The sequence below is a fragment of the Protomyctophum bolini genome (assembly GCF_963924005.1).
Source record: "Protomyctophum bolini genome assembly, chromosome: 17".
NCBI lineage: Eukaryota > Metazoa > Chordata > Actinopteri > Myctophiformes > Myctophidae > Protomyctophum > Protomyctophum bolini.
Genome location: NC_137878.1, coordinates 8832976 through 8858643, shown reverse-complemented (window position 1 = coordinate 8858643; position 25668 = coordinate 8832976). Strand labels below are relative to the sequence as shown.

At 44.9% G+C, this 25668-nt stretch overlaps 1 protein-coding gene across 1 annotated transcript in view; it reads right to left on the bottom strand.

Annotated features, from left to right (window-relative positions):
* Nucleotides 1-25668, bottom strand: part of slc25a13 (solute carrier family 25 member 13) — a gene marked incomplete at both ends in the record, with an annotated part of 99856 nt that overhangs the window by 29146 nt on the left and 45042 nt on the right. The window contains 6 exons of the mRNA XM_080787066.1: nucleotides 5889-5969; nucleotides 7720-7772; nucleotides 12878-13036; nucleotides 16074-16158; nucleotides 21700-21784; nucleotides 23766-23859. Of these exons, the coding sequence (XP_080643192.1) occupies nucleotides 5889-5969; nucleotides 7720-7772; nucleotides 12878-13036; nucleotides 16074-16158; nucleotides 21700-21784; nucleotides 23766-23859 (557 nt within the window). The remainder of the gene's footprint in view (nucleotides 1-5888; nucleotides 5970-7719; nucleotides 7773-12877; nucleotides 13037-16073; nucleotides 16159-21699; nucleotides 21785-23765; nucleotides 23860-25668) is intronic.

Here is a 25668-nt window from a genome sequence, read left to right as displayed (position 1 = left end):
TGAAAAATATGGAGGGACGATGGATTTGAGATTATGAAATCACAAGATGTGAAATGTATTCGCGCAAATAATTATTAAGTATTACATCTTCCCTGACAAGTGCGTTACAATTTTACTTGTCCTTTCAACAAGTGAATCTTGTTTTCGCTTTTTCTGTGACGCTCATACCGGCAATATTGTCTGGCATTATTGTCTGCAGGCTTTCCTATAATCATCACCTTTCCAATAGTGTTAATAGCCCTATAGAATGTCTGTAATCCTACATACATTTCATGTATTCAAAATACCAAATACACAGCAGGTCCAACAAAAGCGAGAGAATGAGCAGAGGTGGACATTTAAGTTAAGTAAATCTGTTCTTAAGTACAATTGTTGTACTCAAGTCAGTACTTATCTACAGTAATTAAGTGCATTTACTTAAGTAAATCTACTTAAGTATCCACCTCTGAGAATGAGAGACATGACTTTGCAGGCGCGCACGCACGCACAAAGTACTGGTACGGTTCCATTGATTGGGACGACCGACATAAATAAGACTATACCCGAACACTGCAATAAAAGCGATAAAAGTGCAGTTTGCGGTTCGCATTTAAGCCGTTTGTTTTCCAAAACGCTTTCACCGTGTGCTGCGTCGTCTCTTCTCTCGTCGGACTTTTTTGGCATTGACAAAAAAAACCCAAACACGGTTTGATGTAATAAAACGAAGGCAGAGATGGAAGAGAGAGAAAGAGAAAGAGTCAAAACAAGAGTTGTCGTCTGAGGCGGAGCGAGTGGGGAGACGGAGGGGAGACGGAGGGCTTGTGTGATTACAGAGTCTCTCTCTCTCTCTCTCTCTGCTGATTCCCAGGTAATTACAAGGCAAGGTGATCCCACCAGGAGCCCAGAGGAGTCAACACCTCACACACGCTCCACCGCACACTGCTGCCAGCCTCACGCTGAGAAAAGTACTCACTTCTCTTTTTGTTTTACTTATAAGTAAAAAGTATCAACACTGCAATTCCAAACCTTACTTGACTAGAAGTACGAAAGAATTAGCTTTAGAAAGTACTTTAAAAGTACCAATCATGCAGAATGTCCCAATTCAAGTTTTCAAATGTATAAAAAAAAAAAATCTTTTGTAAATGGCAGACCTACAAGCTCACTATGTGTCACATCACGACGCATTGTGAGCTTGTAGATCAGCAATTTTCAATGTATATACTGTGGGACTGAAGTGCATGGTTAATGTATAGGTTTTGTAATAATCAAAATCTACAAAGTAACTAAAGTTTTAAAATAAATGCAGTTGGAGTAAAAGTACTATATTTGCCTCCGAGATTGCAGCGGAGTAGAAGTACTCAAGTAAAGTACCTCAAAGTGGTGTACTTTAAGGACAGTGATTAAGTAAATGTACTTGTTTTGTGTATACATGCGAAAAGAGCTCGGTATGAGGGTTTGCAGACCCTGGACGACAGAGCAGAGCTGCGCGCACTTACGCACACACGCACACGCACACACACACACACACACACACACACACACGCACACACACACACCCGATGAGGCGCAAGACCACACTTATCAGACGCCCAAACAACAGATTAGCGGCAGCTGAAAACATTAGCTACCCTCCATTAATAGCCATTCACACTTTCATTAGCGCTTAGAACAGCGCTTAAACAGCAATCACGCTGCACATGCCTGTGTCTGACGGGGTGTGTGTGTGTGTGTGTGTGTGTGTGTGTGTGTGTGTGTGCGTGCGCGCGTGCGTGCATGCTAAATTCTCCATTTAATCTCTTCACAATCCACGACGAGCTAAAAAAAGAAAGCTTAAAAATCAACCAAGCAGAGACTACAGCAATTTACACCGAAGAACTGCTAGAGTTGAAACAAACAAAGCAATACTGTATTAAAGCCATTCTCTCTCTCTCTCTCTCCCATTGCTCTCGGCACTGGACCAGTGAGTATTTTGTGTAACCAAAGTCCACAAATGCAGGCCAGCAGTAAAAACCGCCAGATAAGCATCCAGCCAGCTTCAGTCAACTGAGCATGTCGTTCCTTCTTACCAAATAATTATTAGGACCTGGCAACCACTTCTGCCTGCCAGCGTTTAATGCTCCTGAGCTAAGCTGCTGCTGCTACTGCTGACCCATGAGGGTGAGAGAGAGAGAGAGAGAGAGAGAGAGAGAGAGAGAGAGAGAGAGAGAGAGAGAGAGAGAGAGAGAGATGATACAGCAGGATAAGAGAGAAGAGGATCCAAAGAAAGAGAGAAAGAGAGAAAGAAAGAAAGAAAGAACCATTCAGGGAGAGAAATGAGTAAATGAGGAGGGCAAGAACAAAATAAGGCGATAATAAAAAGGTGAGAAAGAAAGAGAGAGAGAGAGAGAGAGAGAGAGAGAGACAGAGGAGAACTTTAAGACTTAAGAACTAAAAAGTTCTCAAACAATATTCACGCACGTGCGCACATGCACACACACACGCACACGCACACAAACACACACACGCACGCACACACACACACAAAAACACACACACACACACACACACACAGAGTCCGTGTGGCTCAGTTAAAGCCATTGGAGCAGTGGCTGTCGCTGCGGTTCAGACCAACACTTTCACAGCTTTCCCAAATGATATAAACAGATTTCATGCGCGGTGGTTAAGAGACTCACCGAAACAGAGTTCAGCAGGGTTTGGAGCGTGTGCGTGTGTGTGTGTGTGTGCGTGCGTGTGCATGCGCATGCACGCGCACGTATATACATGCATGTCTCGCATGTACAGGTACATGCGTATACGTGTACGTGTATACCCCCTATTTTGTTTGTGTGTGTGGGAACATGTTCAAGGTTCAAGGTCGTACTTTATTGTTACATCTTGTGTGCAGGTATATAAGAGTATATAAAACCTATTTTGACCACAATACTTGCGCGCTCTGCTTGCGCAAGTATAACAACAACAACAAGTAGAATATAACGATTAAAGAAAAACGTCAAAAGATTTACAGAAACCAGACATTGGACTTGTGGTTATAGTTAAGAGTGTCCGACCCTGAAACCGGGAGGTCGGGGTTTGATGATCCCAGTGGGTTGGATTGGGGGGGGGGGGGGGGGGGCAAATAAACTATATCAAATGATTTCCCGAGCGCGGCACGGCTGCGCCTCGCCGCTCCGAGAGATACGGGTCAAATGCGGAGAACACATTTCACTGCGGTATAAAACGTGTGTGACAAGTCGTACGACGTCGACTTTGAAAGGAAGAGAGTGCAAAAGAGAGCAAGGAGAGAATAAAACAGATTCAATGCACATGTGTGTGCGTGTGTGTGTGTGTGTGTGTGTGTGTGTGCGACTGTGCGTGTGTGTGTGTGCGTGTGTGTGTGTGTGTAATAAAGTGGCAGGCAGGGTGCAGTCAGTGCCAGCACTAACACAGGGGGCCCTGGTCAGGATGAAAGGATCTGTCACGACGTCTCGCGGATCGAGGAAGGAGGAAGGAAAATCCATCCGTCCACACTCCTCTCTACTCTCTACTCCACTCGTTTTCCCCCAAATAGTGGGTCGGGGACCCATTTTGTGGGATATATATCCCCCCCATTGGTGATATCAAACGAGATATGCTGTAATTATTTTATTTATTTATTTTTTTGGCCTTTCCTTCTTCAGCCCCGACTAAAGCGTCTCTTTGCTCTAAATCTACACGGTGCTCTCCGTGGTTTTGACCGAAACGCCGATGTTCCGTCTCGTTTCTTTGTACTTTACTTGAGTGTTTCCAATTTCCAGTCATTTCACTCCTACATCTCAGAACCTACATTTGTGTTTGTTTGTAGTACACACGCGCGCATGTGCGCGCGCGCACACACACACACACACACACACACACACACACACCTCTCTTTGTACTCTTTCCGTCCCAGCCATGACGATTATTTGATATTGAATTGATTCCTTAAAAAATAATAATCTCTCGGACCTTAATGAGGTCAATTGTTGTGTGTTGGCTGAGTGGACAGAGTTATGGGCATGTGGGGCCTTCCTCTAATGACTTGTGTATCCCCAAATATTCTGCTTTAGTGAGTAGCATCAAACGAGGAGTCAGAGTGAAAGGCCCCCTTTCATTTGGTCTAGGAGGCATAAGCTGGTCCAGATAGATGTAGGCTATCGTGTGTGTGCGTGTGTGTGTGTGTGTGTGTGTGTGTGTGTGTGTGTGTGACAGCTCAGTGATCAAAACCCAGCATGGGCGGGGAGCAGGTAACAGATGGGGAGGGGGAGACTGGGTGTCTCAGGTAGCAGTCCCTGTCAATCTCCGTCAGTCCGTGCGTGTGTGTGTGTGTGTGTGTGTGTGTGTGTGTGTGTGTGTGTGTGTGTGTGTGTGTGTGTGTGTGTGTGTGTGTGTGTGTGTGTGAAAGAGAGAGAGAGAGAGATTGGGTACAGTATATGGAAATATTGCTCGGTCTTTTCATGTGCGAGTTTCACACGTTCCATCAACAAGCGGGGCATTCCCTGCAACAGATCACACATTCCAACGGGCCGTCCGCTGGACTGTGACAGCCCTCTCAGAAGGCAGGTAAACATAGTTAGAGACGGTATGCACAGCCTCGACACTAGATACTTTACAGCAGTGGGTTCCCAAAGTGGGGTTCGGTGACCCCACGGGGGGTCCTTGAGGGACTTCCAAGGGGGTCCCTATCTTAGAGTATATATATGAATAGAGAAGGCACCCGGAGGAAAACCCTGAGGCGAAATGGACATAGTGGCCCGAATTTGTCATTGCAGCTCGAGCCAGCGCTGGTCCGTTGACTATCATTGCGCAACGGTCATGTGTTTGAGGCCCATGACACGTGAACGAATGTTTCATACGTGAACGCAGCACAAACGGCACGATGATAGTCAACGGCAGCGCGTTCATGTGTTTGAGGCAAATCCATCCCAGAATGCACTCTGTTCGTATACACGGAAGGAGGAGTGAAATCGCCTCATGCGCTTTTGAGCAACTTAATGCAAGTGGATGGAAGGAGAACTCGGGTGTCTTCTCTATTCATATATACTCTAAGGTCCCTATACCTAAAATGATAGTTTGGAAGCAACGCTCTCAAGAGTTAAATTGACATTGTTTTTTACAATATAAATTGGGGGGGGGTCCCAGAGATAGAAAATGGCATTAGGGGGGGTCCGTAGACTATAATGCATGTCAAACTGGGGGGGGGGTGCTTGAAATTAAAATGGTTGAGGATCACTGCTAGAGCCATACTAAAACATCTTCTCTTATGGGGGGGTCCCTGGCATATCGTCCACGGGCTAATAAATGTCGATTTAGGGGTCCTTGACCTGAAAAGGTTTGGGAACCATGCACTGCTTTCCAGTATACTGTATACTCTTAACACGATCTATGCCAATGTTGAGATATGTAGAGCCAGATGACGAAGCATCTCCATTCTTTGATTTCTATTCATCCATAATTAATACTATTATTATACCATTATGATTAGAGATGTCCCCGATAGTACAGATAGTACCGATACTTTTTCCGATACCGATATCAGGGCCGATACTGTATGTAACTGTATGTAAAGTATCGGTATATCAGCCCTTATTTGTCATATCGGTATCGGCGAATATGTCAGTCTAAGCACCGATCCGACACAGGGGATAAGGGGGTTGACACTGTGGCAGGTAAATAAAATGTTGGGGCATATGTGGAGTTTGCTTTAGAGACTTGCCAAAACTGCAAGTGCACGTTTGAGTTAGGAGTCTGCTATAAACACAACACGAGATATATATAGCTAGATAGCTATAAACACAACACGAGATCACAACGGTATCGGTATTGGCTAACACAGAAATTACTATACCATTATTATTTACTATGAATACGTGTCAAGTCATGCGATGACTCTGGGGATCAAAATGACGACTTACACATGCACCGGACAGGATCTCGGCAGGCAGGGGAACCGAGCCGTCGCTCTGTCGGGCCTTCCCTCTCACAAAGTCATTCACCTGCAGGAGACAGATGACACAACAAACCATCACCATTCTGACCCGAGATCAGATTCTATAAATGTCTTCTATACATCCTGACAGTTTTCTGAAAAAGCCATGTTTCTGTGTCAGTCATTCTTCGATTTTTCAAAAATAGCAGAGCTCGTAGCGCGCCACTCGGTGGCGCGCTATGAGCTTGTAGATCTGCTATTTTTCAATAGCTAAAGCATAACATAATGCTAACACCAAAAGGGGTTCTAACGGCACAGGTCAGATATAAGATATATGCAGTGAGATTATTGCACAAGAGAGATTATTAACCCGTTTCACAGATTGTCTAAATGTTTCCAAAATAGCACAGTGTACAAGCTCACAACACTATGTGGTGTGCCATATTGTGTTGCTTGTAGATTGGATATTTTAGTTTACATATTATTTAGTTTAGTTTTATGCCATTCATTACATTATTATTATTATTATTATCATTATTCATTACATTATTGCCCTTGCTCTCTTGTTCCATATGCAGGTTCCAGAGCTCAATATATTCCTGAACGCTGAATCATATCAAGCCTGATGTTCATAATTAAATTCCTTTAGCTTCACAAAATCACTGACAGTGGGTAGCAGCATGTAATGCTGCGTTCACACAGGCAGACGCAAAGATACCGCCTACCATTCATTGTCAATGGCAGCCGCCAGCGACGTGAAGATGCAAAGATGCATCCGACGTTTGTAGCCGCTGCAAAAGCTACAGCAGCTACACAAAGTTGAGCCGGTTTCAACTTCAGCTACAAAGATGCAAAGCTACAAATACCACGCTAGCTTTGCATCTTTGTATGTTTTGCATAAGCCAGCATTAATTAGACACATCATTAGTAGATATAACCTATGTTGTAAAAATTTAGAGCTTGTAGATCGACTATTTTCAGCATGCAACCAAGTGAAAAAAAGACATCTCTTCATGTCTTTTACTTATACTGGATCTCTTGTCCACTAGTCCCTTCCTAACATTTTAGTCTAGTTTTGTAATTTGTTGACAAAATCGTCAGTATATTTAGTCTTAGTCATCGTGGTAGCTTAGCTTTAATTTAGTTTCCATTTCGTTTTCGTCAGTGAAAAAAGGTAGTCGACGAACATTTTCCTTCCTAGTATTAGTCGACAAGCTCAACATACCACAGCGATGAGGACACTACTAAGTACTTTTCATCAAGCATACTTAGTAGCAAGTTAAGAGGTTAAAGGCCTTCCTGGACTACACTTCCCATAATGCTTTGGTGCACTGATGGATGTGGATAGAGGGAGCGCTGTTTTTTTACTGAGACAACAATGTAGTCCAGGAAGTAAATGACATCAGAGACACTGCTAAAATCTAAAATGATCTAAAACCACACATTACACACGTATATAAAGACCCCCAGGAAAGTGTTCTAAATCTTCTAAACGTCGTTAACATATTATATTGTTTTTGCAAAAAAGGGTGAAGTGTCCCTTCAAAGGTGAGATGAGGTTACTGGAGCAGTGAAGACTCTCTCACACAACTTCTAAAACATAAAATCCAAGAAGATGAAATCCAACACTGGCAGACAATGGCGTGTGTGTGTGTGTGTTTTTATTATTCACATAATGTGTGTGTGCGCAAGTCACATAAAATGAAATCCACACAACAGATTAAATACGGTAATGGTAGACATTAGTGTGCGTGCGTGCGTGCGACCGTGCGTGCGTGCGTGCGTGCGTGAGCACACTCTCTGAGGCTGTGACTTACTGTGAGCTTTATGGCCTTCTCAGGCGCCACACCCAGTAGCTGTGGTACCAGACCTATCATTAGGAAATGACGAGATGATTAGACAAGAGAGTGCTGCGGTCCCCCCCCCCCCCCACTCACTCACAATCTCTCTCACACACACACAGACACACACAGACACACACACAGACACACACACATGAAGCGTGGCTGCCCACCGCATGTGTCCGACCCTGTGTGATTCCCCCCTAAACACTAATGAACTCTATTGATGTGGAGTGTGGGGACATCAGAGAAACAACGAGACGGTAGAGAGAGAGAGAGAGGGGGGGGGGGGGGGGGAGAAGAGAGAGAGGGGGGTGTGTGTGTGTGTGTGTGTGTGTGGGGGGGGGGGGGGTAGAGAAAGGCTGTTGCCCAGAATAGGGGGGAGAGAAGAAGAAACGCGAATAAACCAAAAAGTTTGCACAGCCTTCAATTACGGCCCAGAGACAGATAAAAATAAACAAAAAATAATCACGTCAGACTGCAGTAAAAACTTGGCCCCCCTACTCAAGTCTAATGTACAAAGGACAGATACACACATAGGACTCCCTTACATTAAACGGTCAATAAACTGTGTGTGTGTGTGTGTGTGTGTGTGTGTGTGTGTGTGCGCGCGTGCATGCATGTGTGAGAGAAACTAGGCCACACACAAAGTTACTCAATATTTTTCAAAAATCTAAAATCTGCACACACTTTCAATTAATTTCAATTTTCAATTCAAAGGAGCTTTATTGGCACGCGGTGAGGGAAAAACGTTTACATTGCCAAAGCAAAAGTGGAACAACACAAAATAGAGGGTAAAACAATGTACAAATAAATATTGAATAATATAAATAGGAATTTTGTTTGTTGCTGCGAGAGTGAGGTCTATAGCCAACACCAACTCGGGATTCCCGGGATCGCTGCCCTCCACAATTTCCTATATCCATAACATCAGGTTCTTGAGCTCTGCAGTGTTGTCAGCCAAGCTGTCGCGCCACCCGCAGCACGTCTACATAGGTGGCACGCTTCTTTCCCCTATCCTGCAGACTTTGCCCTGTGGCTGGCTCCCATAGAGTCAATTCACTTGCCTCAAGTTCTGGGTGCCTGACGCAGTGCCCTGCCAGCCTCATCCTTCTCTCTCTCTGACTTTGTCCCCTAGAGAGGTCCACATTTCTGATGCGGTCCGTCCATGTGACACCTATAGTGCCATTCGTAGCATTCTTGTGTAGACTCCGTCCAGGGCTTTTTCCTGTTGTACTGTGAGGGTCCATGTCTCGGCCCCATATACAGCAGTACTGACTCCACAGTAGCTATGAACAGCCGCCTCTTAAAACTCAATGTCTGCCAAGGACTTAATTAACTTCTTTTTTTTATCAAGGTCGTCTCCCATGTCTGATTTCCACACTCTTCCTCATCCCGTGCAAGGCTTTCCAGGCAGAGTGCTCTCCGAACCTTCAGATCCTGTTCAGTTTAGGCAGCCCAGGCCCAGAGGTACTATATATACTTGTATGTAAATAGGAATAAAGTAAAGGTGTAAACAGAGCTACATTAACACTTTGGGAAATGAAAAAGATTGTTCATTTTCTGGCAGAGATAGTTATACATCCATATAGGAGACGTTTTTACTTTTGAAAGTTGACAGCAATATTTCAACGCCACATTTATTTGAGAATTCACACGACAAAATAATAGTCTGGAGGTAACCATGCAATTCCTGGCCTTGGTCGCCTGCTTATTTTGCATTCCACTCTGCCCATGTGTTCTTCCTCCTTCTTGCATTAAAGGATAATTCCATACTAAAAGGCTTTCTTAACTTTCTTTGTAGTTGTTACGTCCCCACCAAAGAGGTCCAGGTGTTATTTTGTGCAAAAGCTCCTTATTGGCTATTTCCCCTACCATAAGCCCTACATGAATTTCATTGAATTGAATGGGGCTATGGGGTGTTGTGCTAATTCGCTTATTTCCATCGCTTCCATATTTATTAAATTTTTTTATATCCTCTCTTCATAATGTAAATTATATCACAAGCGGCACACTTTACTACTTATTTCGATGGGAATAAGCAAATTAGCACAACACCCCATAGCCCCATTCAATTCCCATTAAATTCAATGCAATTCTCATTGAGAATTTTTGCACAAAAAAAACACCTGGACCTCTTTGGTGGGGACGTAACAACTACAAAGAAAGGTACGAAAGGTAAAAAAAAGCATTCTAGCATGGAATTCTCCTTTAACCACATTGTGCATGTCAGGTCACCTGTCTGCATGTCCGTCTGTCAGGAGCCAGGGGTTGTCTTTCTGTCCATTTGTCTAGAACAACAGTGGTTTTCAACACTTTTCATTTGAAAGGCCCATTAATTATTCTGCATTTGAGCCACGGACAACTATTTGATGACGTATTTTGCGTGTCTTAAGTACCAGGTCTTATTCCCTAACTTGAGTAAACTAAAGACCTGGAGGCGTGATCAATGCCATGTGGCTATTACGAGTGGCCAAAGAGCATTGACCATGCGCCTCCAGGTCTTTAGTTTACTCAAGTTAGGGAATAAGACCTGGTACTTAAGACACGCAAAATACAGCCCTTAGCCTCTCGGGACACAAAACCATAGAATATTTCGTTATCGTTGTATAAGAACTACAATTCTGGGCTTTTGGCAAATGTTGATCAAAATAACAATTATTATACATTCTCTACTTGTGTAGACTTCTTGTAAATGACACAATGCAGATGTTTAACAACAACGTAAACTCTTGAGAGCGTGACATTTACACTCTCAAGAGTTAAATATCTACAGTATTAAGGGACCATTCGGTTATACCAACTCGCCATCACTTAGCCATGATGGGGACCACCTGGAACCGCCTCGACGAGGACCACTCGGTGGTCCCTGGACCGCCGGTTTGAAAACCTACCGGTCTATAAGGCCGCACTCGGCTCTTTGAAGTCCTTTGTGTGTCTGATAAGACACTCGAGCATGCATGGGTTTCCTCTGGCCGTCAGTCAGGTTTCCTCATGGGATAGCCCCCGCCGCCGCCGTCAAGTCATAATCCTGGGATTTCCAAAAAAAAGGGACTGCCGCCATTCCAAAACACCTGATATGTTTTTTTTTAAAGATGCATCTCTATACACCCGCCCCCCCCCTACCCTACGCCCCAACCCCTACCTCTAAGGACAGGGCAGGTAGTCATTAGGGGATGTAGTTGCACGCACACAGGTACATGGATACGTGCTTGTGTAATTGTGGGGCTTGCATGCCTGTGTGTAATTGCATGTATGCGTAATTGCGTGTGTGCGATGTGCGTGCGTGCGTGTGCGCGCGCGCGCATGCATGTGTGCGCGTGTTATGTGAACACTTTTAGTTTGTACTTTGTTGTTTTTCATGGATTAATGACCATGCAAAAGTAGCAAAAAAATGCCATGACTTTGCAGGTCTGCAAAGGTCTCCTCTGTGCGTTAGAGTATAGAGCGTCGCAGTCCCGATAATTCCCCATTAATATTTAAAGTATTTATTTCAAGACCTTTAAAGCCTCAGACAACGCCAACTCGGCAGGTGACAACACACACACACACACACATTTTTTGGGGGGCCGAACAGATACTTATAGAAAGACCAAAAAAAGAGGCTTTTTTGGTTGTTTTTCTTCTTTCTAATTATTTGTTCGGCCCCCCAAAAAAAATGTGTTTATTGTCCCGAGTTGTCACCTGCCGAGTTGGCTTTATGTCCGAGGCTTTAAAGATATTTAAATAAGTACTTTTTGAAACGTCTATATGGGGGAAAATGAATCAAAGGGGAATTATTTCCTGACGCCCTCGTCTTTCTGAAGGGGGGACGGGGGACGGGGGGGGGACGGGACCAGACCAGTCCAGACAGGTATGGGTCAGCGTGACACCAGCGTGCATGCCGTGCAGTGAAAACGGGCCTAGAGGTATACGAGGCCATGTGTGTGACATTCATTGTCCTGCCTCTGAAAGTCCCAAAGCTTGCAAGTAATCACTTCAAAAGGAAACAGGTCAACGCAGGTGAACTCACTCACGCCCTCCTGTCCAATCCCTCACTCCCCCCCACCCACCCCCTGCTCTTCAACCCTTCCCTTCTCCTTTCTTGTTCCCGATTGTCGTCTTCTCCTCCTCCTCCTCCTCCTCCTCTGCCCCCTTTCGTCTCTTCTCGTCTCTCTCGTCTTTCTCCTCGCCTCCCCTTCATTTTCTCTAAAACGTCTTGTCTTTTGTGTATGGCTGCTGCAAGTGGAGTTTAGTTCTTCAAAACGTTTTAAACCGTGAACACAGAATTGAGGTCAGCAGTGTGGCTTTCCTTCTTGTTTTGCTTTTCTGGGTGGCAGGTTGGGTTGGCAGCCACGTATATACCGTGCGGTGAAAGCCGGATCCTTGGGGGGGCCAGACCTGTAGCATAACCACCACAACCTCGGTATAGAGAAACGGCTGGATGGCACTTATACATCCGCCTTCTAATGAGAGCGCAAAAATCTCTCTTGGAAGAGAAGAGCCCATCGACTTCTCTAATAGACGGCAACCTTCCCCGTGTTTCTTCACTAAGTCCGATCCAGAAGAACACAGTTTGCCGGCCACTGCTATACAGAGCTGATCATGAGGTCATATCTTCCCTTCTTCTCCGGAATGCTGCCAAAAGGAGACCGGAGGTATAGAAAACTGTCGTTCCCTGATGGCGTGGCTTGTGAAATCCATGATCTCGACTGCGGTCGAAAAATGATGATCACACTATAGTCTTGCGTTGCCAGACGATTACCGATGTGTCCGGTGACATCGTGGTCGCTGCACTCGTGAACGAACAGACCAGAGAAAAACGTACTCACCCCGGAAATACTAATCTTTGAGCTAAAGCAGTGGTTTTCAACCCTTTTCATATCAAAAGGCCCATTATTCATTTGGCATTTGAGCCATGGACCAGTCCACCATGAGATTTAGACTCAAAACGTATGATTTTGTCCACAATTCCATGCTGAATTGAGGTGGTACCATAGGAGAGATAACAGGCAAACGTAGCTCTCAAGAGCGGTGAAGCGAGTTTTCACAACGCTAGACCTGAATGTGCAACCGTGGAATGGAGAGAGAACACAAGCGTGTGTGTGTGTGTGTGTGTGTGTGTGTGTGTGTGTGTCTGTGTGTGCTTACGCACCTCGATAGAGGCCGAAGACGCTCTCGTAGCGCACCACCTTCTTGAAGCAGTCGAAGCTGTTCTTGTACATGAGTTCCCCGACCAGCGAGCCAGTCGTCCGCTGGTTCTGCATGCGCGTCTTCACCAGGTCAATGGGGTACACCGCCGTGGCGCCCACAGCTAGAAAAAGGACAACAGAGGCAGCATAGAGCCATTACAGAACAGGTTAAACGGTCTTGTTTTGACACTTGGGGAAAAGGCAATAAAACACATTCCCTCCCGTTACCATAGGCTAGTGAGGCTAGTGCCAGTGAGATGAAAGAAGGAGAGCCCTCAAAATGTGGCATCGACCGGGTTAACGGTGCCGGAGATTAGCTGGTAACGGACGGACGGACGGACAGACACACACACACACACACACACACACACACACACACACACACACACACACACACACACACACACACACACACACACACACACACACACACACACACACACACACACACACGGAGTACAAAACATACTCTCTCCCCATGCCTTCGGCCTGGTGGAGACAATTACCATTTTGGACGGTAGGACTAATGGGACTTTTCTTTTGGACTATTGGGGTTTTGGAACGGCCTAAAGTAACCCATGTTACTTTTTAGGAAAACAGGCTGTCGGAACAATGGGCAGGCCCCACCCACATATAGACCCTTTTTTAGAGCGGAGCGGCTTGTTCACATTTATTTCATAATTATTAAGACATTAACAAATGTAGTTGGGAAAACTGAGTTAATGTTGGCTAAACGTCACTGCACACACACACTTATAATTTCAGAATTTTGTTCGGAAATCAATCTTTTTCTTCTCCCAGGGACCGTTTACGGGTTTATTTTTCAAATCAATCCACACTTTAAAATGCATTTAAACGCAACAATAATATAATCGACAAAACAACTAACTATTGACTTGCCCCTCCCAAGCAAGTTTCAAGTTGCAAAAATACAATAAAATCCTGCTCAAACCTCAAACAAATCACAGTATGCTTTAAAAGTATGCCTAAAAGATTTCTCCCTATAGTCAGAATTGACCTTATCTTTATCATTGATTATAAATTATAGATTTTTTTTCAGTTTTAACGTTTTTAAACATTGCTATTGAACAGTGTTCAATATACACCCTTTACATCTGTGTGTTGGTTAAACAAATATGAAAATATGAAAAGTAGAGAAGCGCTTGGGACAAAACCTCTCAACTCCATTGGACCCTCAAACCGTCTGCTAAAGCAGCCAACCCCACCACCTCTCCCCCTCTCGATGTTTATTATTTTCAATTATTCACTTATAACTTATTCTATGCTTGTGTCCGTGTAATTAGCAGCCTATAAAAAGTCATGTCTGGCACCGAGTGATCACGGCAGCCTCAGAAAACGTAATCATCTGCCCAAAAGAAAAAGGTTTCTTTAAGAAATGGCCGGTAGTAAAGTCAAGTCTACCTCAGTATACCGAGTCAATGTGCTAAACATGACAGAGCACTATAGTATGGTACTTTAAATGCATTGTGTTGCGTGGTTAAAGGCCTTTTTAGAGGCGACAATGTCAAGACACAATAAGGCATCGACATTCATTTTGGAGAATAAATACTGTGATCTGATAACTGTCTGTATTACTCTACTTTTTACATGTTGACGTCGATATATTTAATCGTAGTTTCACTCATCGTAGCTTTAGCTTCCATTTACTGTAGTTTCCATTTAGTTTTCGTCGGCGAAAAAAGGCAGTCGACGAAATCAACACCGATACAAAAAGCATGCAGACAAAAAAAAAGAAGTGACCCAGCTGGGCGAAGGGCTTAATTAGAGAGAGAGAGAGAGAGAGAGAGAAGGAGACACAGACAGAAGGAGCGGCAGAGACGTTGTTCGACCTCTACCTCCTCATTAAACTGTCTCCTACTATGGGATGGAAGGGGGAGGACAAGGGAAGGGGGGGGGGGACAACGACGGGGGGGGGGGGGGGGGGGAGAACAGGAGGCAGTCTGGAGCCAAAACACAAGATCTAGGCACCTCCTCGTCCTCGTCCCCCCCCCCCCCGTCCCACCCGCTCCTTCTGATAACTCACACAGGTAGTCGGGGTAATACAAAAGAATCCACACACAAGAGGCTTTTCCCATGGCACGCAGACAGGAGAGAGGAGAGACAGACAGACAGACGGAGAGACAGAGAGAGAGAGAGAGAGAGAGAGAGAGAGAGAAAATGTCAAGAGCGGGGGAACGCGAGGACGAGAGCGAGAGGGAGCACTTCTCTTTAACCCATTTTTGTCGGGAACCCCTTTTGGTTTTAGCATTACGTTATGCTTTAGCTAAAAATAAAAAAAAATCGAAGAGCGACTGACGTAGAAGACATTTTTTTAGAATCTGATCTCGGGTCAGAATGGAAAACTGTCACGACGTAGAAGACATTTTTTTTAGAATCTGATCTCGGGTCAGAATGGAAAACTGTCACGATGTAGAAGACTTTTTTTTAGAATCTGATCTCAGGTCAGAATGGAAAACTGTCAGGATGTAGAAGACATTTTTTAGAATCTGATCTCAGGTCAGGATGTAGAAGACATTTTTTAGAATCTGATCTCAGGTCAGAATGGAAAACTGTCACGATGCAGAAGACATTTTTTTAGAATCTGATCTCAGGTCAGAATGGAAAACTGTCACGATGTAGAAGACATATTTTTTTAGAATCTGATCTCGGGTCAGAACGGGTTAAGCAGGGCAGCGATCGTCCCTCGTTCTGTAAAGCGAGGGGTGGAACGTCAATAGAGAGGCCATTGTCCTCGCTCCCTCAGCCCTTTCTTATCCCATTTCGACCTCGAGGACGCGTCCGTGTCGCCACCCTTTTGAATCGCTTTTAACCGTCCATAAAAAAAAATGTGCAGATCTACAAGCTCGTATAGTGCCTTGTAGAGATCTGCTTCGTTTTTTTAATCGTGAAAACGTGGCGCAAAATCTTTGCATATATATTTTTTCACGGTGAGCGTTGCCAGGTCGGCATGCCAATGTAATTCCAAGGGTTCGTGACATGAAAATGTTTGAGCGCCGCTGATGATGGTCATAATGGGTTATGAGGGACAGCAGGGGGGGGGGTGGACGAGGGGGGGGGGGTCAGGTTGATGGTAGATATACGTGGGCGATGGTGGGGTGAAGGTATGCAATGGGAGAGCCAATGGGCTGTGACTCTTACCGCCAGCCACGGAGCCAAGGGTGAACCTGTAGGCCGACTCTGCCACCTGGACGAGGATGGGACGGGACGGGTCCCCGCCCGACTGCTGCTCCTCGCCCGCCCACACGGAGAGGGAGAGAGAGAGAGAGAGAGAGAGAGAGAGAGAGAGAGAGAGAGAGAGAGAGAGAGAGCTGAGCATATACAGAGACTGCTGAACATTGCAAAAAAGACATTGGGATCGCGCAGATATATACGAGCAGGCGGAGACGAGACAAATCTGTAAAAAAAAAGAAATTATGAAACTTTGAATCTATTTTTTAACCCATTCTGACCCGAGATCAGATTCTAACGCACGGAAGAATGGTGGTTCTTTAATGCGTTTTGACCTGAGATCAGATTATATAAAGATGTCTTCTAAATCCTGACAGCTTAAAAAAATAGCAGACATATACAAGCTCGTAGCGCGCCACCCGGTGGCGCGCTATGAGCTTGTAGATCTGCTATTTTTCACATAATGCTATAACACCAAAAGGGGTTCCCACCCAAAAATGGATTAATTCCCTTCATTACTCCATTAGACCCCGCCGGCCATCATAGACTCCGCGACTGTTTCCCACAAGCCCTTGTATGCCCCACACACGCCGGATTCACAATATTTCTGAGCTTGCAAAAGCCATTCAAATCGGTCCATTTCAATCAATCAATCAATCATCAATATTCACGTCGATCGTGACATTAGAAGCAATCATTTACTTTGTACAAGCATAACTTTTCGTGATTTTACATTTTGTACAGCAATCCATAATCCACGTTCATTCATTCATGATCATCCTCTTATCTCTTTTTAAAGGGACACTTCACCCTTTTTGCAAAAAAATATATGTTAATGACGTTTAGAAGCTTTAGATCACTTTCCTGGGGGTATTTATGTGTGTAATATGTGGTTTTAGATATTTTAGATTGTAGCAGTGAGCCTGTTGTCTCTGATGTCATGGACACTGGTCTCACTACCTTCCTGGACTACAATTCCCATAATTATTTGGTGCACTCACTGCACTGCTCCTCCTTGTGGATAGGGGGAGAGCTGTCTTACTGAGACAACATGTAGTCCAGGAAGGAAGTGAGCCCAGTGTCCATGACATCAGAGACAACAGGCTCACTGCTACAATCTAAAATATCTAAAACCACATATTACACACATAAAGACCCCCAGGAAAGTGTTCTAAAGCTTCTAAACGTCATTAACATATAATTGTTTTGCAAAAAGGGTGAAGTGTCCTTTTAATGGGAAGATATTTGATATTGGATCGTTTAGATCTGGTCAAAATGAAGATATTGCTTCCGTTTTAAATCGAAGGTGCAATAATAAGTATATATGTTTTTCTTTTTGTTAAAATACGTGTTACATAGCTCTATATTCTGCTAACAGTCATTGCGTAGACAGAGTATTTGTTGAGTAACAAATGCTCAGCTCGTTAGAAGACATAAAATACATTTAACATGTTGGGATACCGAGTCTATCCAATCATGAGACAGGAAACGCATATACAGGAACAAGTGCAATTGGAAGAGAGCACACAACATGTTAACTGGAAATCACACAACAATTTGAAGCCGATTGGTACTCTCCCGATTGGCTGAAATTGGCAACCCACACGCTAAATGTATTTCCTGATTATTAAGGGAGGGCTTAAGACGACGATGATAATGACGTGTTGCACCAATTCAGGAAGTAGCCAGCTGAGGCTTTGCGTAATAAGGCGGTGTTATGCTTTACTGTACATGGAGGAAGTACAGTAAAGGCTGCAGAAAGTGGCCATCATAGTAGGCAGAATACGGAGGAAGAGGTGTGGAAAATGTGGAATTATGTGGAGCATGCGTGGGTGTGAGTGTGCCCCGGTCCCCAGTGAGCTGTTGTGAATTAGCGTAGCTGATTCGTAACTTCCAGTTCTTTTTCAATGTATTTCTATGGGGGAGTCGGACGCTATATAGAGTGTCACAGTCCCGCCCCCCTTTCATGGCGACGAGCGGCCCCGGAAAAGAATTCCCCATGCATTTCTTTCCATAGACGTTTCAAATAGTATTCATTTAAAGGTAGAGTAAGTGATTTCACTCAAAAAACCTTAGGTTTCGTTTTTGGCTGTGGGACCTAAGCCTTCGTCCAATCAGGATAGAGAGTCAAAAACGAAACCTAAGGTTTTTTGACCCCCAGGGGTCAACTGGGGACAGGGAGGAACTCCTTATATGGTCAGCACACTCTATAGTAGAGAGGATTATCACAACAAAACAAAAAAATAAGTGATATTTGAATTAAGTGAAATCACTTACTCTACCTTTAAAGATCTGTATACGCCTCAGACAAAAGCCAACTTGGATCGTGACAAAGACACGACAATAAACAACAATATTTGGGGGCCGAAACAAATAATTACAACGAAGACAAACGACAACAAAAAGTGTACCCTGCCCTTTTCTTCTTATTTCTTTCTTTCTTTCTTTGTTGTCCTGATCCCAGTTGGCTTTGTCTGAGGCTTACAGGTAATACTAAAGAAAAAGATAAGAAAGGCCGCCACCACACACACACCACTGCATAACATATACACTACATACAGTACATATATGGAAGGGCAATAAGCCACACATATCACGAGGATTAAAACAGCGGTGTACACAATGATGTTATGTTAAAAAGCCTCGTCACTGCATGTTAATAGACGAGTCAATGGATTAGTTTCAGTGACTTTATAAAAACAGCACTGTGCCCCAACAACGACCAACGAGTGGTACCTGTTGCTTTGTCTTGTCTGCCCAGCCCTGGCCTCTTGACCCTGGGGAGAAGGGAGGGGGGGGGGGTCGGAGTATGTGAGTATGTATGTGTGAGTGGGGAAGGGGCGGTGGTGGTGGTGGTGGTGGTGGTGGGGGGGATCTGGGACAGGTTCACCTGTCATAGCCTACTCATAGACCACCATCTGGGCCCCAGACCCCCCTCGCCTGCCCTCTCCTCTCCTCTCCTGCTGTGTCTGGCCCCTCCACCACTTCCTCCTCATCCCTTTTTGCTCCCCTGCCCGCACTGTGAACTGTTGATTTGTTGACAGCAAATTTGTAATTTTAGTTTTAAGTCATATAGGGCTGTATTTTGCGTGTCTTAAGTATACCAGGTCTTATTACTTATAACTTAAGACCTGGAGGCAAATGGCATTGATCACGCCTCCAGGTCTTAAGTTTAAGTAATAAGACCTGGTATACAAATATAAATATAAAATACAGCCCAATTGTCTCTTGAGTGGTTTTCAAGTCACATTTTTAAGTCACCCGGAATGTCTTAGCGTCGGTCTAGTTGTAGTCGACTAAATATCGCCTGTGAGCTTGTAGATCTGCTATTTTCAGGATGCAACAGAGTGTTAAATGACGTATATGCTGGATGTTTCGTCCACTATAGTCCCTTCCTAACATTTTAGCCTAGTTTTTTTATTTGTTGACACTAGAACTGTGGATATATTTAGTCTTCGTTTTAGTCGTCGTAGCTTAGTTTTCATTCAGTTTCCATCTATAGTCCTCGTCTGTTACAAAAAAGGCAGTCGACGAAAAAAAAATTGTCATCGTATCGGTCGACCAAATCAACACTGGAGCGGGTGGGGGTGGGGGGGGGGGCTGCGGTGGGGGGTGGGGGGGGGGGTGTTTGTGAGAGGGAGAGGAGGAAGACAGCACTGTAGCTGACAAGTGATAACGAGCGAGGGCGGTTGCCAGACCTAGAGAGATAGAAGAGGAGAGAAGGAGAAAACAAGACTGCCAACAAAAAAAAAGAAGACGAAAAAAAAGAGAGAGGCAAACAGAATAGACGATGGAGACAGAGACAGAGACAGAGAGAGAGAGAGAGAGAGAGAGAGAGAGAGTGTAGCCAGCGAGGAGAGACAGCGAGGAGAAAAGGGTTCCAGTAGAACTGGCGGCCAGCCCGCGAGGCCAAACCACATTGGGCCTAAAGCGGCTCATTGTGGTAGGACTGGCGTCTGTGTGTAGCTCTGAGAGGCCCCTCGGCTCCCTCCCGCTCTCCCCTTTGGCCTCCAGCTCTTGCTCCAACATGGCCTCATGGCCAGCCATGGCTGAGGAGCACTGACTGACTGACTGACTGACTGACTGACTGACTGACTGACTGACTGACTGCTGCAGCCACTGCTGCTGGAACCCACCCTGGCTGCAACGCACAAACGCTGACCAAAACTTCAAAAAAAAAAGGAAAGGAAAAAAAAAAGAAACGTTTGTCTGCCTGCCCAGCTGTCCATCTAGCCTTTTATTTCTGTTATTCTTTTTTCTGTCCCCAGCCCCCCCCCTCTTAGGAGCTTCTAAGACACCCCCCCCCTCCCCCTCCCCCCCACCACCACTACCCCTCATCCCCAAATATTACCCTAGATACGTGCTAGATACGTCTATTCTATACGTCTATTCTATTCTATTCTATATGTGAGCACACTTTTCTCTTCTTACTCTCCCCCCCCCCCCCCCCCCTCCCCCAGTTTCTTTTTGAAAGACGTCAACCACATGTCAGAGAGAGAGAGAGAGAGAGAGAGAGAGAGGCCTTAGTGGTGTTTTCTCCCAGAAATGTCTCCCAGAGGTCAGGTCTACGATGGGAAGCTTTTCTCAAACTCTCTCTCTTTTTTTTTTTTCTTGTTGGCTTTGGTTGTTTTTCCAATGAACTTTTGAGACTGACCAGGCCGACAAGAGTCTGGCTGACCGGTATTCTGGGACAGACACACGTCTTGTGGTCCAGCTCATTTATGATATGTCTGACGTGGATCTGTATACAGTATGTGTCTCTTCCCCATTGTCTTTCTCTTCGGCGTCATGAAATCCTGACTGTACAAACACAACGTCGATAATAAATTGTTTACTGAAAAGGGTTGGAAAGTAAATTTGGATTGACAAAAGTCAATCCAAAAAGGGGGACAGGCTTTCCCTGGACAGGAGCTAGTGGTTTTCAACCCTTTTCATTTCAAGGTCCATTATTTGTTCTGCATTTGAGCCAACGGACCACCATTTGATGACATTTAGCCTCGTTTTTTTTGTTGAATAAGATGTTGTTCCACTGGTGCCATAATAGGAGAGAAAAACAAGCAAACGTTGATCAAAATTCACAATTCTACATTCTCTAATTGTGTAGACTTCTTGTCAATTATTTAATGCAGATGTTTAACAAAAATGTAACTCTTGTGAGAGTGTCTTAAGTACCAGGTCTTATTACTTTAACTTAAGACCTGGAGGCAAATGGCATTGATGATCACGCCTCCAGGTCTTAAGTTAAGTAATAAGACCTGGTACTTTAAGACACGCAAAATATACAGCCCATTGTCTCTTGAATGGTTGTCATTTAGTTTTAGTCACATTTTTGAGTCACCCGGAATATCGCCGCGACAGTGAGTTAAGAGTTAAAGATCTGATAAGGGTCCATTTGGTTACCAACTCTCCATCATTTAGCTGGGGACCACCTTGAACCCCCTCAATGACCACTGGTTGAAAACCACTGGACACCATTGGACTTGGTGCGTCAAAAGTCGTTTGGACTTTGACCTCCAGGCAGAGAGGAGGAAAAGCATGGAAGGGACATAATATACCAGACACGTTAACGAGGGTCTTCATTATATAGTCTGTGTACCTGTCTCTGGACATCGGCCAAGTTGTAGGGCAGGGCGCCTTCCTCCAGAGGGGCAATCTTCTCGATGTCCACCAATCCAACACGCCTGGAGGAGGTTCAAGTTCAGGTTCATCGGAGGAGAGAGAGAGAGAGAGAGAGAGAAGGACAGAGAGAGAAGAAGGGTGTCATGTACCTTTCAATTGCCACGAAAAAAGGCTTATAGTGTTTCAATGCAAATGCATCAAAAATGACTCAACGTGTGACCTTTTCCTGAAGTCGGAGCAAGTCGTCCCGTGTGACATGAATTACAGTTCCAAGAGGACACTCGATCCTCTCGTCGTCATGTTTCGGGCCGGCCATGTGAAAATATCGCGGAGGTCGAAAGAATTCCGTGACCTTGGCGCTGGGGCGTGATTATTACAGCCGTGACACCTGAATCTAAAGGAGAGGAGAACGACTCCCACCATCCCCTCCATCCCCGTTGTCCAAACATAACAAAAACATCAAACCTTCGGATATAGACCCCCACACACACACACACACACAAACACACACACCCCCAGCTACACACACACACACACACACAACTCCCCCAACCCACCATCATCAGGTTTTTCCACTGCATCTCCTTACCACGGCAGATTTCCCAGGCTAAAAGGAACAGGGAATAGCCAAAAATGCCCCCCCCAACCCCCACCACCACCACCACCCTTTTTTCTTCGATTATTGGAGCAATTATTTCCCCGCATCTCCCAATCAAGGGGACTGGGGAGGGGGGGAAGGCTATTAAAGTATCCCATTGCTCAGAAATAATAATCAGCTGCTGTGTCCCATGCAGGGCCAGGGTTTAGAAATTACCCCCCCCCCCCCCCCCCGGGTCAGCATAGCAAGGCTAGACGCATATAGGAAAGAAAGGGAAAACGTGAGACTGGATGCGTACAGCTGTTGTTATGCAATGAATCATATGGGCGAGGAGAAGGAGGAGAAGAAGAAGAAGGAGAACCAAGGGGGGCCAGTGAGGCGCTCCTCCAACGTTGAAGCACGGGGCCCCTAGTGGTAAGAGGAAGGACTGCAGGCGGACACCGTTGGATTCATGACGAGGAAACCCCCCCCGTGCAGCTGGGCTTTAACATTGAGCGCTCGGTTGCACTTCCGCACCAAAATTTGGTGCCCAAATAGACGGTCCTTCCGGGTGCTTCAAAGCGCCACTGAGCAACTTCCACTGACATGAATAGCGTTTTAACCCATTTTGAGCTGAGATCAGATTCTAAAAAAACGTCTTCTACATCCTGACAGTTTTCTGAAAAAGCTATGTTTCTATGTCAGTCGTTCTTCGATTAAAAAAATCGTAGCGCGCCACTCGGAGTTTGTAGATCTGCTATTTTTCAATAGCTAGACGGGTTTGAGACCGAAAGGTCATCGACGTGGTCATTTCTCTGGTTCTTAGCAATAATTGTACCTTCGAGTATCAAGAGAAAGCGGGAGGTGCCACTTCAGCCACTTTGATAAAAATGTCAAAAAGTATTATAAGTACGATAAAGTATAATTTAAGGAACCCTGATAGCTTGGGAAAAAAATCCCAGAGGTACAGTATATATATATGTATATATATATATATATATATATATATATATATATATATATATATACGACCGCTGGCTACGTGCCGCTTCTCCATACTGCCGATGGTCAACTAAAGAATGTTTGTGTGCCTTGCCTGTGTGTCTATTCTGGGAGCCCAACATGACTCAGCCGTCTGAGTGGGTAAAGGGTTTGAGTGGAACAGTTTTGTATAGGACAGGACAGGACAGGACAGGGGGTTCTCAAACTGCGGTGCGTGTACCCCTTTTGTGGTGCGCGAAAAAGGAGCAGGTTTATATTATGGCGTCATTTAATCTGGTGAAACACGGTCGTTAAGGAGATGTATAGAACAGCTGCGGGAGTATACGGCAAGCTGTCAGTGTCAATGTCATGACATTCTGTGATTATTTCATATTAAGAAATGTGTGTGTGTGTGTGTGTGTGTGTGTGTGTGTGTGTGTGTGTGTGTGTGTGTGTGCGTGTGCGTGCGTGCGTGTGAGACAGACCCGCGGGGTTCGTTCAGGTCAGCCAGCTGAAAGAGAATGTCCACCTCCATGGGCGTGACCTGGCCAAACTTCTGGGCCGCCGTCATGAACTCCTCTAGAGAGAGAGAGAGAGAGAGAGAGGTTTTACTTTCAATATCATTTTATATTTTCGACAGTGGTGGGGGAGAAAAAGTATATCCCGACTCCGCCAGATGATTGAGTGATTTTCAATTACTATGACATCACACATCAACGACGAAGAATAACACATAGTGTTATTGATTGCTGTAAATAATAAATAGATAATAAATGATACAAAAATAATAAAGTAGTAGGTATACAGCACTTCACCAACTCATCTCTGAAACTCCCATTTAAACCCCAATACATTGATACTGCATCGTACAAAGCACTTAATACAATTTTCCATCCGGGATTAATTAATAACATGCCAGGATATCGGCCCCGTTCAACCCTTATATTGAAGATCCAAAACGCCCCACGCGTGCACAATCAAAGATGTCCACTGTCTAAGCTAACGACAGATAGCCATCCGAAGCTAATGTGAGTATAGCATTTCAACTAGATCGGATCAAACAACGTTTATACAACTTGAATAAACGTAAGATACGCATTTTGCGTCGCTTCCCGACAAAATAACGGAGGCTACGTTTTTTTGGCGTGGAAGTGGTTATAATGTCCCATTCATTCAGAATATATACGTAGCACTATTTTTGAAAAAACGACTGACATAGAAACATTTTTCAGAAAACTGTCAGGATGTAGAAGACTTTTTTTTTTAGAATCTCATCTCATGTCAGAATGGATTAAAGGCCTTTACTTTTTCATGACGCGCCGAGTCCCGAGAAGTGTCAACATCCGTCTCAGAAAAGTAGAATTGGGGAGGGGGGGAGGGGGGGGGGGGGGGAATAGGTGCTTCAATGGTATATTTCTGTATAGGCAGGGTCTGGGGGTCGCCGCGGCGGTAACTGAAGACGTGGCCTATTGTCTTCGGGGATAATGAACAGGTTGACTGTATAGACTGGCTTTTTTACAGTGTGCGAGGAGTCGGCATTGTTGTTGTGAGAGACCTGGCCTTATTCAAAGAGCAGCGAGGCTGGGCTTGTGACAGAGACAGTCCTACACTGGGGCCATTCACCCTTCACCGAGGCTCGGCTTACCCCCGAGGCATTCTCTCACACACACACACACACATACACACACACACACACACACACACATACACACACACATACACACAGATACAAGCGCGCAAGCACTTCCAATAGCGCGGCAGGTATGCGAGAACGCACTCACATGCTTGAGTGAATGAATGCACAGGTATGTGCATGTAGGAGCGCGCACGCACACGCACACACGCACAGTGTCTAGGGAGATCACAGATCACACTGTTGATAACCTGTCTATCTGTGGTCCACACACACACACACACACACACACGCCTATAGCCTGTTAAAGTGATAACCCGGGTCCCACATAACTGCCTTGTCCACACACACACACACACACACACACACACACACACACACACACACACACAGTTCGCTGGTTGTCTGGCCCCGTGTTTCTATGCAGGCTTTAACCCATTTTGGACTGAGGTCGATTAAAAAAAAAAAAGGCTTCTAAATCCTAAAAAAATATCTGGAAAACCTATGTTTCTATGTCAGTGGTGCTCAACCTTTTTCATGTCAAGGACCCCCAGAATTATTTCTATTGGGCCACAGACCCCGCCATCTCAAAATATGTAGTTCCAGGGACCCCCCCAGAAGCAAATATTTTAGCTCTGAAATATATATTCAATGATTTGCGCCACATTTTCACGGTTTAAAAAAAATAGCAGACCTACAAAGCTCGTAGCGCGCCACACTATGAGCTTGTAGATCTGCTATTTTTCAATAGCTAA